At 41.0% G+C, this 17,768-nt stretch overlaps 2 protein-coding genes across 2 annotated transcripts in view; both read right to left on the bottom strand.

Annotated features, from left to right (window-relative positions):
- Positions 1-1,230: 1,230 nt before the first annotated feature.
- Positions 1,231-14,029, bottom strand: lmx1a (LIM homeobox transcription factor 1, alpha). Its single transcript, XM_058072212.1, has 8 exons — positions 13,785-14,029; positions 13,500-13,683; positions 6,480-6,700; positions 6,201-6,385; positions 4,945-5,022; positions 4,621-4,699; positions 2,265-2,435; positions 1,231-2,065 (listed from the first exon to the last, which is right to left on the bottom strand). The coding sequence occupies exons 2-8, from the start codon at positions 13,679-13,681 to the stop codon at positions 1,944-1,946; spliced, it is 1,038 nt and encodes a 345-aa protein (XP_057928195.1). The 5' UTR covers positions 13,682-13,683; positions 13,785-14,029; the 3' UTR covers positions 1,231-1,943.
- A 155-nt stretch (positions 14,030-14,184) lies between these two features.
- Positions 14,185-17,768, bottom strand: part of rxrgb (retinoid X receptor, gamma b) — a 37,791-nt gene continuing 34,207 nt past the window's right edge. Inside the window, exons 6-10 of the mRNA XM_058072204.1 lie at positions 17,083-17,212; positions 16,785-16,917; positions 15,439-15,530; positions 14,741-14,846; positions 14,185-14,654 (exon numbers count right to left, since the gene is read on the bottom strand). Of these exons, the coding sequence (XP_057928187.1) occupies positions 14,507-14,654; positions 14,741-14,846; positions 15,439-15,530; positions 16,785-16,917; positions 17,083-17,212 (609 nt within the window). The 3' untranslated portion in view covers positions 14,185-14,506. The remainder of the gene's footprint in view (positions 14,655-14,740; positions 14,847-15,438; positions 15,531-16,784; positions 16,918-17,082; positions 17,213-17,768) is intronic.

Below are 17,768 nucleotides of genomic sequence, written 5' to 3'. Positions count from 1 at the left end.
TTGCACTTAGTTCTCAAGGTTGCTAGTACCAATGCCGGGCTATGCTAATTCCCAATGACTATAGCACCGGGTACTGCAAGTCATTTTCAACAAAGTGTATATTTATCTGTGCTGGCGCTGCAGCAGCATGACGCCAATTATAGCGGTTAAAAGACAGACAGGGTGTGTGTGGCCTGTTCTTGGCACGTATGCCGCAATAAATAACTGCGGCGCTGACAGGAAACTGTCGGTCTACCTTCAGCATAATAATGAGGTTATCGCCGCCCGCCGTGACCGTATGATCACAGGGGTTTGAGGGTTGCTCTCACCCCTACTTGGCTCTCCTCCCGTCATCTCGTTGAAAGGATGAAGGCCCAAGGCATCATGATACTTGACACAAAGAGAGGGGCCCGCTCCACGCTCTTCTTGGCAGAAGCACAGCACGACGACAGACGCCTAGATTGTTCCTGACCATTGACTCGCGCTCTCTGCTCAGCGAGGTCTCATTTCATACAGCGGGAAACATGAGATGGTGAGTCCAGGAGAGGAGGGTTCATGGCGAGGGCAAGAAGCGACTGCCTTCATATCTCCCTTGGGTCACCGTTGGGCACGCTGGCCTTGTCTGTGTCTGGACTCCATGCATTCCAGTTGGCCAGAGCCGTGCACGCCCCCGTTTCTCTGCCCTCTGACTTCAAGGAGCACAATGTGAGCCATGATGACCTGATGTGACACCTACAGCATGATGATCTGGTTTAGGAGCATCAAACTGTTCTGGATCCTCAGTTGCACTCCCCTCAAAAATCAACAGAGATAAATACATGACAACTTATCATAGATGCTGTGAATTTATGCCCCCTAGTGGCTGTGAGCTATATCGGAATGACTTCAGAGTAGGAAGTGGAACACACAAGCAATATAATTCCCGAAAATGGTGCAATTATATCTGACAAAATCACAAAAAGCTTAATTTATTATTTACAAAATGTGAAAATATTTTTTTTAATCTTTAGTAATAATTCAGAGAGCTCTCTGTCACCTCATGCTCATAGGTCATATATGATATATTGCACTCTGGTGATTATTTCCTTTGGTGGATTATGCACTTTAAAAAAAATTATGTAATGACATGATGGTTTAAAGGGTTGCATGGTGGCCGGATATTTGGTTAGCGTGCAGGCCACACAGCTAGGAGACCCAGCTAGGATTTCCCGCTCAAACGTCTCTGTGTGGATTTTGCATGTTCTCCCTGTGCATACGTGTGTTTTGTCTGGGTAGACAGCTGGGGACCCTTGTGAGGATAATCGGTACAGAAAATCGATGGATGGATAGACCTCCCACATTCCAAAAACATGCTAGGTTAATTGGTGACTCCAAATTGTCCACAGGTATGAATGTGAGTGTGAATGGTTGTTTGTCTATATGTGCCCTGTGATTGGCTGGCAACCAGTCCAGGGTGTACCCTGGCTCTCGCCCAAAAACAGCTGGGGTAGGCTCCAGCAAGCCCATGCCCCTCGTGAGGATAAGCGGTATAGAAAATGGATAGATGATGGTTTGGTGGAATTCCGAATTGTTGGAAAGTGAGCTGAGTAACTGCTATGATCCTCCAGAGATGCCACCATGACAGAAAAAGTCACATATTTTAGAGCAGCTGAGAAGAGAAAATTTAAACAAAAAGTAAGAAGAAAAATATAAAAAGATAATTTTTGGGAAGCATTGCCATTATTTATTGCTATCATTCATTCAAAGTGAACACACACTGCAAGAAGAATAAATAAGCATTCAAACAGCTACAGTATTTACACAGTATTTAAACATTCCTTTGTAATCTCATTGTGTGGCATTCAAGTACAGTGAGAGGAGAAGGTACGTCATGGTATGTAACTAGATGAACACCACTAGTGCGTGTGTATCACAGTGTAGCGACACCTCCTGTGTTATCCTTGATTAACAAGTCATTAAGTCTCTCAAGAAGCGAAGTAAGCGTCCTGCATGGAGTAGAGGCGGTCCATGGGCGTGAGAAGGCAGGTGTTGCCCAGGGACAAACAATAGCCCTCGGCCACGTCATCGTAAAGCTCATCATTAAAACCTGAAAAATGGATAAAACTATATTTAATGACTCATAGATTTTCTGACGTTGTGATTTTGCTATATTTTGTCTTATGATTTCTGAAGTTGTGCAGAGAATATGGTCTGTACAAGTTTGCAAAGACATTTATTTTGTATTTATTCTCCACAGATTAGACAAATGATGGACCTCAATCATGTGACAGCCCTGTGCGCTTTACCGTAGGGGTGCATGTGATCTCCTGGCATCTGAGGGGGGGTCAGGCCCTGTCGGAAGGGGTCCGTGTCATAGTCCTGCTGCTCCACGGTTGTGGGTCCCATCTGCTGCTGGACGTGGGAGTGGGAGGACCCCAGGTGCTCCAGCTGAGAGGTAAGGCAACCACTGGGAGGCGCTGTGGAACAAAGGAAAAACATGGTAGTACTACTGGTTCATATGTTCGGTGCAGGTTACATTAAAGAGTAACACAAGTTTACACTTGCACAATACAACAAGTCTGGAAAGGAGTAATAAGAATAAGAAGCAGGGCTTTTTTTTAATCCTAATCCTCATAAATTATTCAAGGGAGAGAGAAGGACAGAGGTTGTGCAGCAATCGATAAATGGATTACATGTTCAAATAAGTAAATAAATAATAAGTACAAAAGACATAAAGATACATGAATAAATAAGGAGTAGAAAACATGACAGAAACATTGTATAATGTCTAAATAAATCCAGGCTCGAGACCTTTATTGCAATCTTGGCAATCTTTAATTAGAGCTATTTAGCCTCCTCTTCCAGTAAAAATACACAATACAGCACTGAATAAATACACTTAATTGTCATCAATGACCATTCTATTGGTCCTGTCTTTGACCATCTTTGCAGAGAGAGGCAAGCTTTCATTTTCTGAAATATTTCCAGTTTATTTTTTTAATTTGGAAAATAGATGGCCTGATATTTCCATGAAAGATTATTTAATGTATTCCTTATTTCCTTATTTTTTATTTCCTTATATTTTCATATGCAGCCCAGTGTGGCCAATTGTGATTTTCTCGCTAAATTTATCGACTTTCCAAACCCTATTTTCTCAAAAGCAACAAACGACAAATATAAGAACTTTTCCTGACATTGTTGGTATTTGAAGGCATAAAAGTGAGAGCACATATTGTTCTGTGGTTGCTGCGGAAAGATCAGCCCCATCTCTCATAGTGTCACAAGTGTACAAGTATGTACGGTCCCAAGGCACACTCTCCTGGGGTCACCACCTCAGCGATCAGCAAGCACATAGCTACAGTGCCTTTCTCGTTATAAAACATATTCCTATGTTCTTGTTAATGACATAGTTTTATTTAACTGCATTTATTTTACTTCAGATACAACTCAAAACTCCCTCACTTTTTTCTCTCCATGAAACTCACTGCATACTCTAGCCCATCTTTCCCTGCCTTGCTCATCTAATCAGCAGTGAGATGCATTCTAGATGCATTCATGATCTTGTGGTGAATCAGATATTTCACATTTTTGTCAAAAATCTCCCCTACTTCATAAGGTACACGTACTGTACGTGTACACTGTATGGTTGTATATCATGCTTCTGCAGTCTTCAGCGAACCGTGCACAAACTCGCGGTCGTCCGCGTCCCTGGGTCTCTTCAGCAGGCCATGAAGCAGTTCGGAACCGATCGCACACGTGTGTGTTGTCCGGATATAGCCATCCTGTGCATGTGTCGTTACACGTAGTTGGCCTGGTCATGATCAGTCACGTGTCATCCCAGAGTCGTGAAAACGTCTCCGTAGGTGGCTAATGGTACTGGGAGCGACTCCCATTTGTTTGGCTTCCGCATGTTGGTGCATTCCTGCCATCAACATGCCGATCGACTTGTCTCGGGAAACTAACATAGTCGACCATTGGTGTCGGTCTTTTATAGGCCATCCTAATGGTACACATTGCTGTACAGTAATACTCAATATTCACTCCCACCAAAATAGTGATTTTAAGGTTCTAAGGTGGTCCATCCAATTCTTTACTGTGGGGCACTGAGGCGTGACATGGAAACTTTGTACTCAAAACACAGAAACAACAAATCAAACCCCATTGCCCTAAAAAAACAGCCACCACATCCTACTTTGTGTTTTTTCACTTATCACGGTCGGACCTGGAACCAATTAACCACGAGGATGACTGTATACTTATATTCAGGGTGAATTTTTTCCCCTGAATTTTGGGATGTCTATCTTGTGTAATGGGCCAGCTGGCTCTGCGCCATTTTTTTTTTTTTTTTTTTTTTTAATGGGCTGTCCGCCGAAAATGGCATCCGGGCCGGACTTTGAGACACATCTATGATAAATAGATCTATGATAAATCAGACACTATGGTTCTCTGCCTTCTGCCTTCTCCACATACCACAAACACTGCGTGTATGTACTTAAAATGTCTCATATTACTACACTGTTTGAGTTCCCTGCTCAATCTTTTCCATAAGTGAACTTCACATACTAATATGATAAAAGATTTGCGAGTTTGTCCGAGCATACTGATGTTTAAATACAGTATTTCTTATTTTACATAGTGCTGATTTATTACTAATAGCTATACCTTTGTCATGTGGTGGTTCTCCCTGCTGTTGTTCTTGTTCCTGTTCCTGTTGTTGTTGTCTCCTGGCTAGTTTCTTCATCTAAAACAGAAGCATCATCATCATCAGAGCGTATTCAGCAGTGTAGTATTAAGTAAAGGATGTCTTTCAGTGTACTAAAGAGGAACCACGTGGCCCACTTTTTTTGTGAGGACATATGAGGTTTCAAGTGCACTGATATGTCATCAGTTTCCTCTATGAGGAGATAACCAGGCTGATTTACACACACAGCTCTTTTATTATAAGCTGTGTGTGTGTGTATGTGTGTGTGGGTGTGTGCGTGCTACCTTGGCTCTTTGGTTCTGGAACCAGACCTGCACGACCCGGACACTAAGGCCGGTCTCTCCTGCCAAGGTCTCCCGGACCTTTTGATTAAAAGATCCAGGAAAAGGAGATTAAAACAGGGGGCAAGGGGGATTTTTTTTTAACGTAGACACACAACAGAGGTCCACTCAAGGTTATGCAGTACATGTGTATTCTTGTTGAGAAGGTTACTTAAAAAATATCACATATGTATGACTAGTTACTGTCATTGATTTAGTTTAAAAGTTTAATAATTATTTAGAGTGAAAAGGAAACATTGAAAACCAATGTTGCACTCATGGTATGGAGCAAACTGTTCCAAAAATATGAACAGTATTGAATATAAAAAGTTATTTTTTAAATTTGAATAGTGATTTGGAATGCATGAGAAAGTGAAAAGGGAAAATTTGCTTTCTTCGACCACATACTTTTTTTTATTAACAAGTATATTGCATAACACGGCATTTTAAAGTGCACGCAGAGGTAGATCTGTAGCAATCTCTCATGACTCATCATAATAATGTTCTATTACTATTATAGAGACAGGTGTTTTACATTTTCAGAAATGTGGACATGTTTTAACATGATTAAAATTTTCTGTTCCGTTGGAGCTGTTAATAGATACAAATATATAAAACTGTCATTATTTATTTTTTTGTTCATAAAATACAGTAAAATGGCATATTTCACATATAGTTGCAATGGGTGATTAATCATGATTAATTAATGTGAAAAATTAATTTGACAGCCCTAAAAATAACATAAATAATGTTTTTTTTTGTTACATATCTAACATGTACACATACTGGGTGCTAAAGTGATTGACATCTATTTAGTCCAATCACTGAAAAGTAAGGCAGGAAAGTGGAACTCAAACAGAAAGCCAAGTAACAAGTCATATGTGTCAACTGAGGTTATGGATTTTAATAGGTCAAAAAGTGGATTATATTCATATTTCTTCAGAAAAGCCGATATATGTATTTTTAATAATAAAACCTCTCAAAATTATATTTAGCAGTAGAAGTTCTTTGCTAATTTTGAAAGTAAGGTCTTTTATTTCCTCAATCACAATGATCTTGTCTAAAGTCATGTCTAAGCAATAATGGTAAAAAAAGAAAGAAATTAAATGTGCTTTTTCACATTTTTTCTTCATAATGTATATCAGTTAGTAGAGCGTGAATTTGAATATGAACATCCACGTATATGTCTGACAAATAGCATTTTCACTACTTCTACGTACCTTACGACAAGGCTTGGATGAGACCTCGAATGAGGCTTTAAAGACGCGTCTTTGCTGCGTGGTTAAAATAGTGCGTGGTCTTTTGGGACGTTTGCGTTCCCGCTCCTCCGATCCTCCAATCTGTCTTTCTGTAATCTTCCCAGACTCTTCCTCTTCATCCTGAATATCATCATCATCACTTTTACCTGAAAAAAACATTCATTAATCCAAAACAGAAAGACAATATATTTGCGATTGTGTTAGTTTGCACTGCACATCCCAGGCACATGCAGATGTTACCGGTATCGGATGATGTGGGGCTGGCCCCACAACGGTGGTAGTCCTCTCTGGCACACACTGGCCGGCCGCCCCTGAGGACGCAGCGGTCTCCGGTCCTCAGTGGGGTGGAGCACACATTACAGGCGAAGCAATGTACGTGGAAGACGGCGGCCCCAGCACGCATCACCAGCTCTGTGGGGGAGATGGTATCTGTACAGCCACCACAACGCACCGCAAACAGCCTGGCAGGAGAGGGAGAGAGTTTGAACTACTTGCATGATATTAATTAAATACATGATTACATACACAAATTAATCTTACACTAGAGCTGCTAATTTAAATACATGTATTAAAGACTTGATAAGTGTTTTTCAGGTGTCTTCAAAGGTTGTGTAGTTTTACTTTATTTTTGTTTTATTAACTTGTATGATAATTAAGAAATATACGTAAAAATTGCCTGTATAGTGATTAAACGTTTTATGGTGGTGACAGTTTGAGCCTGAAATAGATTAACTCGCTGTACATGATATCCTATGGGAAATGATGGTTAACTTTAAAGTCAACTTTGGCGGGTCCGCTGTATGAGGAAGTGATGGCTGACTCGGGGAATGTTGCTGAGTTGTACTGTCACTCCAAATGCCCCCCAGCATCACCTCCTCTTCTTCCTCCTCCTCCTACCCACTCAGACACATACCCTCAGCATGTCGGGTGTGCGTCTTAGCGCCTGGCAACCAAGAGCGGCAGGCTTAAGGCACACTGCAAAACAGTTGCCGTGGCTCCGGCTGCCGTGTCCACGTCCCTGCCCCCGGGTAGTGAGGCCAGAAAAGCTCTCGGCAGGCCATGGCTCCAGGCGGCGGGGGGGAATCACATATCCCGGTGGGAGAGACTGAGCCGCCGATCCAAGGAATTATCCGTGGAATTATCCCTAAGTCTGCTCAACCAGAGCGGGACAAAGCCAGAGCCGCCCCCCCATAAAGCAGCGGGACCATTGTCCACTGGCTGGCACCGAGGCATCTTGGCTATGTCACGTCATCATTCTGGAGCTGGAGGACTGGGTCACTGGAGCATCAGCGCCTAATTGTCAGTGCTGTCACTGCCCAGAATGATTCATTTTCTGGCTAAATTTGGATTTGTTGGACTAGGAATCTTTTATGTGGAAAATTGCAAAACAAAACAAAAATGAAATTATTCACAATAGTTCATAACTACTGTTTTTAAGAATGGACTAGTCAAGGTTCCACAATATGACAGGAAGATTCTGTTGTTTTTAGAAATAGTTAGCAAAAATGCCAGTCAAGGGTCTTACATGACAGGTGTAGTCTGTTCTTTTTAGGAATCCACTGGTGGAGTGTGGAGTGGTTTGCTGTTTATAGGAATCTACTGTAAAAATGACTACCATAAAAACACTAGTCAGAGATGCTCTGACAGGAGGCCTCTGCTGGTTTTAAGGACCCAATGCAAAAATGCTAATCAAGAACATGTGGCCCGCGGGCCAAATGTGGCCCGCAGGACACTAGTTTGAGGCCCCCGCCTTGATATGAAAGTTTAATGTTAGTGCGGCCTGCGCAAGTTTGATATGGATGCTGTATGGTATCATGTACCCAGAAAAAATTATTACGTTTGATTAATGTTCATGTTAAAGGTTAAATAACTGTTAATAGTTATCCTCCCTATACGTGTGGAAGTGGTAAGTTTTTGTCTATTTAAGTTTAAAGGAAATTACTTGAAGGCTACCGTTTGGTTGCTAGCGCTCTAGTTTGCGAGTTAGCATGTGTCTCAAGACCCTGCAGTTGCGCAATAAGTTGTAAATAAAAAGAGTATAAATGTGACTATAGTCGTGTTTTGTCATGTCTACAGGGCTCTAATAATGTTTTGTTAATTTTAATCTGAAAAAAATAATTTGTCTACCCACCAACTATATGTGGTTTATTAAGTTTTTATTATTTGCCGTTTTATTATTATTATTATTATATTTATTTATTTATTACTGATTGATTGATTTTCTTTATTCTTGATTTGTTTATTTATTTTTCATCTTATTTTGTGAAGAAAAATAAAAAGTAAGATATTTGAGAACAGTGGAATGTTTTATCAGAGCTTTTCTTGTAGAAAATTGGAACCAAAGTGAAGTTTTTTATTTTTTTGTTTTTAATAAATACGTTTTTTTTTTTTTTTTGGAAAACCTGATGTGGCCCAGTCTCACCCAGACCCGAGCTCCAGTGGCCCCCAAGTAAATTGAGTTTGAGACCCCTGCTCTATATGATAAGGACGCACTCGTAGTTGTTGCATTGTGCAGATGTGCCTAATATTGTGCCCACTGAGCGCTTCCATTCCCAAGCAAGCATGCAAAGACATCACATAAAGCAAGACAAGTTGCTACATCCTCAGCACAAATGGTCTGTGACTGCGACATCCTGTACGGACACACATTCCTCTGACTCTTGCTGTGATCTGCGGTTGTTGGGGGAAACGGCAAAGCCTCTTCTGAGGGGCTCAGTCAGGAGGGTCAGTGCTTGACCCATGTGAGTGGTCTGCCCTGTGGACCTCGGTGGTATGCACTTTAATATGGCCGACACACCGCGTGCCTACATTCCTGTGGCCGTTGGACATGAATCAGTGCAGTACGCCAAAGGAGGACATACTTGGAATATTTCTGGGTTTCTATGAAACGACGACACAATATTCTCAATATCTTGGTGTTCACGGGCCGATTTCTTATTGCATGGTATCAACTTGCTAATGCCATACTTCCATTGACAACAAAAACAGGAAAATGGGCTTCTGTGTTCCATACGGGATGTGTACAGTAAATCACTGTTGGCCGCTCATTGGTCGAAAAGATTCAATTATATTCATTTGGTGGCTAGAAATAACCAAAACAAACATGCTCACCAAAAGATATGTAGGATGAGTACTTATCTATTTATCAGTGCTCATGTGAAACTTTATCAAAAGGTGCAAAATACAAATGTTTGACCTGGAACAACTATAAAATGAATTAACCAGTGAATTATGTTATGTTTTTTTTTTTATTGTTGCAGAAGTAAGGGGTTTCAAAAACTATGCATGCAAGCTTATCACAAAGGTCCTTACAGATATATAACAATACATGCTTGATATGATCTACAATGGGTTAGCTAAACATCCCCACACACATTCATACATTGTGTCACACACTAGATAGAGATAGACTAGACTAGTTCGGTCTAGTGGACAGTGACGGATCTAGTTTCTGGATCAGGTGAAGCAAGATGCTTTGTGTCAGATGTGAGGGTCAAGTACACTGCCCGGCATGTGACCGGTCTCAGCCAATCAGTCATCCAGACCCATTCTGAGGGCCATCATCAATGTAAACATCTGGAAAGGCTGATGCAAAAAGCCCTATTTTGTATAAAAGTGATTTCTTAAAGGACGCTAGAAGGACCTCCACCACACAGGACAGTATGGTGGGGAGTGCTACCAGTCAGAAAGAGGGGCAGGGTTAGATGTGGAGACGGGAAATCTCTTAGGTGGAACTTTGGCAGCGGGCCCCTTGCTAATTGGTCAGGTTAGATATTTCACGCTTGGTCGGGTTGTCGTCCAATAGCGCCACAAAGGGGCTGCTTTGGGAGCAGCTTTCCAGATGTCGCTAACACTCGTGGTGTTCACTGTCAGGCAAATAAGATCACACCATTGTGTTTCTGGAAGGGATGCACCAGACCCTTGTGACATATGGCCTATACTTGACAAAGCAGCTCCTGGCTATAATAAGCATCCAATCAATGACACTCCAGTGCAAGAAAAAAATATTATTCCTTCACCATTATTTTTATTTTGTATATCATGTTAACACAAGGCTCTACTAAATCTTAAAACTTGTACAAACAAAATTGTAATCAATAAAATAAAAACATAATAAAGAAGCACTATCTTTTATGGTATCCAGGCACCTACTGCAACAATGCTAGTCAAAGATCCTCTACATCAGGGGTCTCAAACTCAATTTACTTGGGGGCCACTGGAGCTCGGGTCTGGGTGAGACTGGGCCGCATCAGGTTTTCCAAAAAAAACGCATTTATTAAAAACAAAATTTTTAGCCTGCGGGCCGCGTGTTTGAGACCCCTGCTCTACTTGATATGAAAGTTTAATGTTAGTGCTGCAAAAATGCTAGTCAAAGATCCTCTCTAGGAGTGCTCTGCTGTTTTTGGAAAATCCACTGCTGTTTTTAAAAGTTTGCTGCTGACTTCCAGGCAACCTATCCCAGTCCTCTAGCTGATAGAACAAGGTGACAGTGGGAGGGCGGGGTAGAGGGCGTTTCAAGACTCACATGTGCACAAAAAACACCTTCACACACATGCACGAGCACACACACACACTAACACGTTGTCAAAATGTGTTAAAATTGTGAGGTCCATTGGCCTGCTAACTGCAAGCTGGGGCCAACATATGGTGAAGAGGTGCACCTACCATCATCACACCATACAAGAGCTGTGTCATACATTGTGCTGTAGAAGACAAAACCATCACGGTTTATCCTTTGCACACTTTGGGCTCAGGCCAAACAAGTTACAGTATTATACAATTTTGAAAAAAGGCCAAAGAGACTGTAGTTTGCATATCAACAAAAAATATTCCGCAGTGTAAAACCATAAATGGCACATTGTTGTATTGGCCGCACTCATCGTTCATTCGGCATGTTTACCTGTGTATGTTTACCATGCATGTATATCACACAGTGTTGTGAAAAACTGTTTGCCCCTTTCCTGCTTGTTACACTTACATGTTTCAGATCATGAAACAAATGTAAATATTAGTTAATGATAACACAACTGAAATGCAGCTTTGAAATAAAATGTTTTATTATTAAAGGAGAAAAAAAATCCAAACTCCTGTGTGAAAAAGTGATTGCCACCCTTAACAGCAACAACTGCAGTCAAACGTTTGCAATAACTTTCTTACAGCGCTGTGGAGGAATTTTGGTCCACTCATCTTTGCAGAATTGTTGTCATTCAGCCATAATGGAGGGTTTTTCAGCATGAACCCTATTTTTAAGGTCATGCCACAGCATCTCAATAGGATTCAGGTCAAGACTTTGACTAGATCACTCCAAAGTCTTCATTTTGTGTTTCTTCAGCTATTCAGAGGTGGACTTGCTGGTGTGTTTTGGATCATTGTCCTGCTGTAGAACCCAAGTTGGTTTCAGCTTGAGGTCACAAACTTCAGGATTTTTTGGTAGACAGGAATTCATGGTTCCATTTATCACAGCAAGTCTTCCAAGTCCTGAAGCAGCAAAATACCCCCAGACCATCACAGTACCACCACCATATTTTACTGTTGGTATGATGTTCTTTTTTTTAAAGCGGCATTACTTTTTCGCCAGATGTAATGGGACACACCTTACACAAAGTTCAACTTTTGTCTCATCAGAGTATTTTCCCAAAGGTCTTGGAGGATCATCAAGATGTTTTCTGGCAAAATTGAAAATTCTTTTTGTTCAGCTCTTGAAACTCTGCCATGCAGGGCGTTTTTACCCAATGTATTTCTTACGGTGGAGTCATTAAAACTGACCTTAACTGAGGCAAGAGAGGCATGCGCTTCTTTTGCTGTTGTGGGGTCTTTTGTGACCTCTTGGATGAGTCGTTGCCGGCCACTGCTAGGATGGTTCATCACTTTCCTATGTTTTCACCATTTGTGAATAATGGGTCTCACTGTGGTTCGTTTTCCAATGTGTCTAAAATACAACAATTCTACAAAGACGAGTGGGCCAAAATTCCCCTACAGCGTTGTAAAAGACTGATTGCAAGTTAACACAAATGTTTGATTGCAGTTGTTTCTGCTAAGGTCCTGTCCACACGGGAATGTTCCTGGGATTTTTTTTGGTAGGTTGAAAAACAGTGATGTCCTTACTGTGCCGGATTAGTAAATAATTGCATCCAGATGGGAACGAATCACTGAGTGAAAAGTTGTAAAACACTGCACATCTATGCTGTGAACGCTGTGAACAAACACGTGCAATACAGTGGCTGATAATCACGGCTCACTTCTGGTCACCTGACTTTGACAAAGAAGAGGTGGGTCAGTGATGTCTTTGTTGATGTTTTGCTTGTCTAAATGACAAGCCAGTGGTTTTAGACTTCCCCACTCTGAAAGCTGTTTTAAAAAAATACCGTTTCAGGTCACCCATAACACCGTTGCCAAGTGGATAGGAGGTTGAAACTCTAAAATACTTTTTTGACCTGAAATTGTTTCCGTGTGGATAGCAACTCAGACCAGACCGACCAGTTATTAGGTTTAGGGGGCAATCACACACTTTCCAACAAAAAAAATGAGAAACCAGGAAGGGGGAAAACGCTTTTTCTCACCATGGACCCACAGTTTGGACACCGCTAGTCTAGATGAAAGGAGCATGTTGCTGTTTTTAAAGAACTACTGCAAAAACACTATATACAAAACTATGTACAAGAGGAGTATTCTAGTGTTTTAGAATCTACAGAAAAAAGTATAGTCTAATTCCCCATTCTGGTCCTGTGTGTTCAGCCATGTTTAAACTAAATTACTTTGTACCCTGGAGTGTGGTGGTGTGGGTTGGGATGGGATGGGTTTTGCGATGGGTCAGGAGTTGGGTGGACTGGGATAGAATTAGTTTGGGGTTGGAGGGCTATTATGTTATTTTGAATTTGCTTATTTTTAACATGTGTAGCATGTATAAAAAGTGTTTTCTGCATTAAATAAGACACCTACTTATAAAAGCAACAGTCTATGCTACTCACATGCTGTAATATAATAAAGTGTTTATTATTGGGGTTGCAATAATGTACAACTACATGGGTACATGCAAACCACAATAATAAATATTGTTACAACATTTTCGGTGTCAGTCAAAACAGAGCATTATGATCTTTCTAAAGGCAGAATAATTGTATATGATGCAAGTTTATGTATAATATTACATAATATTTACTAGCAGTAACATACATACTATAAGTATAGCATTTTGCAAGCGTTTAATGTGTCTATAATTAAAATAAATAAGGTAAAATGTAGTAATGTGGGAGCACTCACTCAGCATAGTCCTTCTTGCAGTACAATTGCTGCTCCCGCACGAAGCATGAGTTCTGCAGCGCGTCTCCACACGCCGCACAGCGTACACACTCTTCGTGCCAGAGGCCGTCGGTGTTGACCTGGAGCAGGAACCTGTCTGTGATGGGCCTGTGGCAGCCCGCACACACGGGCTTGTGCTGCATGTCTGCAAAAAAAAAAGAAAAAAAGTACAAAATCATGAAAAAGTCCAATAGAACAACTGATGAATCCATTTACAGAGGCCATTTGTGTAAAACATGTCTATACCTTTTTAACAAGTGAGCTTGCAAACAGTTTCCAAAGTCTTCCTCGATAGAAGATCTCCAGCTGGTGAGAGCCTCTTCTTCTCAAACTTTCTTATCTTCCCTTGGACTTTCCATCAATTAGCCTGACAACGGGACAAGCAGCGAGACAGAGAGAGAGCGAGAGAGAGAGAGAGAGAGAGAGAGAGAGAGAGAGAGAGAGAGAGAGAGAGAGAGAGAGAGAGAGAGAGAGAGAGAGAGAGAGAGAGAGTCTTGCTCTATGTGAAGAGAAGATACAATTACCTCTCTTTACCAGAGCACCACCCTCAATTCTGGCACTGCTAGCTCTATCTAGTGGCCAAGAATGTAACTACACATAACCATTGGTCTGTTCCCTGATTCAAAAGCAGGGGGAAAAAAACTCCTAGGTTTTGTATTTTATTTTATTTTATTTTATACAATTACTCTATGAATAAAATCTGATTCCTTCCCAAATGTTGCGAGAAATGATCTATTTACATATGAACGCTATTCAAATTTACTGTGACGGTTGTGTACTCAGTCCTCACCACAACCTCCAAATAATTTCAGATATAATTACAATGTTTTTTTGGGACTTGTTATAAAATCTTCAACTTTACAATTTCAGAGTCTTGTTTTCCCCTCAATCCATCTTCACATTGCTGACAAAGTGGGTTGGGGGTAGGGGGTATTTACAAGTAATGGAGGGGGGGAAGAGGGCAGGGGTCATGTGATCTGATGTGGCGCCTCCAGCATCTCCATGAGGAACGTGTCGATGGGCGTGTCGCCGATGAGCTTGAAGAAGAACAGGTGCTCCAAACACTTGAGGCCAATGGAGCGTAGGGCGGGTAGGCGGAGCAGCAGTTTGGCAAACCTGAGCAACAAAAATTAAAAAATAATGACCATTTTTAACAATTTGTTCATTTCAGAAAAATCTGCATTTATGTTGTGGTTTTATACCTGCCCGGCTGGTCTGGATATTTATGTTTGGTGTAGGACTCCAATGAGGCGTAGACCTTTTCCCTCAGTCCCTCCACCTCCATTGGGTTTGACAGACCTTTTGCATCTGAAAGAATTGAAGCAGGAAGCAGGCGATAATTAGAGAGCTGTTATTTCTGAAAACTCATTATACTGTATAATAACATAAAAAAAACCCAACAATAATTGGGGGTACATGAGAAAGTGGAAGAACATAGCTTTCTTTGACAACATGATCATTTATTAAAAAGTATACTACAAAGCAGAGCAGCCACAGAACCAATGTTGGAACAAATCTGCATTAAAACAGCAAAGATTCTCTATATGACAGGAGTCATTTTCTATTTTAAGGGACCAACAACACAACCAACCCATTAAATCGCATGTAGAGGTACTGTAATACAGATACTGTAAAGCTGCTGGATGCTGACCACTGAGAATACCTCAAATGTAGCTAGTGCCATCTTGTAGCTTTAATTTGAAAACATATATATCTCAGAAGTTGCCCAGGGTCGCAGCTGTTAATTCCAATGTTCTTTTTTTTACAACATCACCTTTGTTTGTCAAATCGCACATTTGGTCTTCCATTCACATATTCACAAAAGAAAAGTCAGTCACTCTGAGGCCATGTCCACCACTAAACAGATGTTTTCAGAAATGGGTTAAAAATGGGCACTGACCTGGGTTAAAGAGGACAATGGCTCGCAAGCAGCCCAGCTCCGTTTTATCCATCTGCATGTCTTTCATTTTGGACACCAGCTCTGTCAGGACTCTGCAAAGGAGAGCAAGTGCACACAAGCTATAGATTGTTCGACTCACGGTTGCTGTCGTATGCAAAAGACATAATTAATAACACTGATTATGTGGTTTTGTTTGGTGTTTTTTTTAGTTGAGGGTTGATGAAACTGTAATGTATAAACTTTGCCACTAGGCAGCACAATTGCGCTGTATGTGTGTTGGAATGTAGCCTATGTGTGGGTTGTCAAGGAAACAATTTAACAACTACATAGAAATAGAATGTCACTTAGCAGAGCACAGATCTTCTATTCAATTAAGTGCCAAGTCACCTGTAGCTGCCTGGTGTGATCAAATTAATTAATTGATTTGTTTTGAAAAATAAAATAAAAAAAATCGTGTCACCAGCTGTGGCAATCTGCTGGTGTCTTTTTTTAAATGAACACCACAACATAGCAGTAGTTGCATTTGTGGGCAGCGCAACTCAGTCATCCAGTAACCTGAGTGTTCCCAGTTCGACTTGTGCTTCCTCCATCCCGGTCATTGCTGTTGAGTCCTTGCACAAAGACACTTCACATTTTCCCCAGGGTCGCCCAGACACGGATGCTTCACTAACCAAGATGCTGACCTACAAACCAGATCCCGTTCCCGTGTCCTGCTTTACTTGTTAATACATGATTATGTGGTCAAAGAGAGCAATACTTTCCTTCACACATTCTAAAATTCAAAATAATGAAAGAGTTTTACATTTTGGAACAGCCCCTCTTAAATTCCAATTAACCCCCGTATTTGTGGGGATCAGTGATTTTTAACCATAGGGCCGCGTTCCAAACTTGGGCCTCAAGCACCACTGAAAGGGCCACAAAAAAACGTACGTAAGACACCAGAGATAGGCTAGCCGCTATGCTACTGTATGTTATCCATGGGACGCTCAGTAACAATGCAGCTTCCACAGATAAAAATCATTGTGATGATCACATTTTATCATGTCATGTTATTATTCATTAAACTTTATTCAGATTTTAGCTTGTGAAGTGGATTTGATTTATTATTGAAAACAAATGAATGAGATCAATTAAATCTATCCAGTGTTAATATTTAATGGGCCCCCGGGCCACGTCTGCACTGAAAAATTGGGCCTCAACATCAAAAAGGTTAAGAACCCCTGGGTTAGATAAACGTTGCTACATGATTACTGCATTTAGGGTATTTCTCATGAAAAATTAAGCATCTGTCCTGAGAGAGTGCATAAAACAATATTTGTCAAGATGTTGTTTTTTTAGCTCCTCACCTGTCAAAGATGGAGCCCACTCCAGCACTGTGGGCGCTGCTCCTGTGTACGTGCAGGCCTGTGGCCAACAGGATGCCATCTTTCACCGTGACTGAGCGATGGGAGAAAGACGCGATGAGCAGCTCGTTCCAGCCTATCAGAAAAAAGCAAAATATTGTATGTTCAGTTCATGATTGAGCAACAACCCTAAAGAGAAACCATGTTCAAATGCTCCATAGTGTATATGAATAACATTTAAAATACACTTTGTATAATTAGCGCCCTCACGCATGATCATGATGATGATGATGAGGATTACCTGCTCGTAATAAGATGACCTGGTCGTCAAGGGGGAGTTCAGAGAAGTGTGGGATCCTCTTGGCCCACTCCACTAAAGTAAAGAGCTGCTTATCGGCTGCTTGGCAGATGTTGGTGACAGGGTCATTGGTCTATGAGCAAAGCAGGAATACCAGAACAAAAGTCATGATGTGCAACATGGGGCTATTTTCCGGCTGGTTTGTGCAATGTTTTTGGCCAGCTGTGTGCATCCTGGATCACATCAACATCATTTGGGAAGGAGATGCTAATGACGTTACCTTAGCTACCTCTTGTATTGACTATCATGCAAAAAACAAATAGGATCAACGCTTTGATCATGAAAGAAAGTCTGAATATCTGAGTTTTGACCTCAATTACCTTTTACCAACCATAAAAACATCCCTTACATTTGAGCAAGATCATTTTAACACTTATGATTTTACTTTAGGCATCAGCCATCTTGTATTGGTGCTGTTTTTTTTATATGGAACAATATTCTCAAACGAATTAGGACTGCTTACTGGTATGAACTTAAGATCTCAGTTACCCCAAACATCTTGTAGCGCAGGGGTTAATAACCTTTACTATGAAAAGAACCATTTTGCCTCCTCTTCCACTGAAGAAAAATAGCAGAGAGCTGCAAAACATAACACATCTTATAAACAAAGATAATGCGTCGATTAAACT

Source organism: Doryrhamphus excisus, chromosome 5 (assembly GCF_030265055.1).
Source record: "Doryrhamphus excisus isolate RoL2022-K1 chromosome 5, RoL_Dexc_1.0, whole genome shotgun sequence".
Taxonomy (NCBI): Eukaryota; Metazoa; Chordata; class Actinopteri; order Syngnathiformes; family Syngnathidae; genus Doryrhamphus; species Doryrhamphus excisus.
Note: the sequence above shows the minus strand (reverse complement) of the source record. Positions and strands in the feature narration are given on the sequence as shown.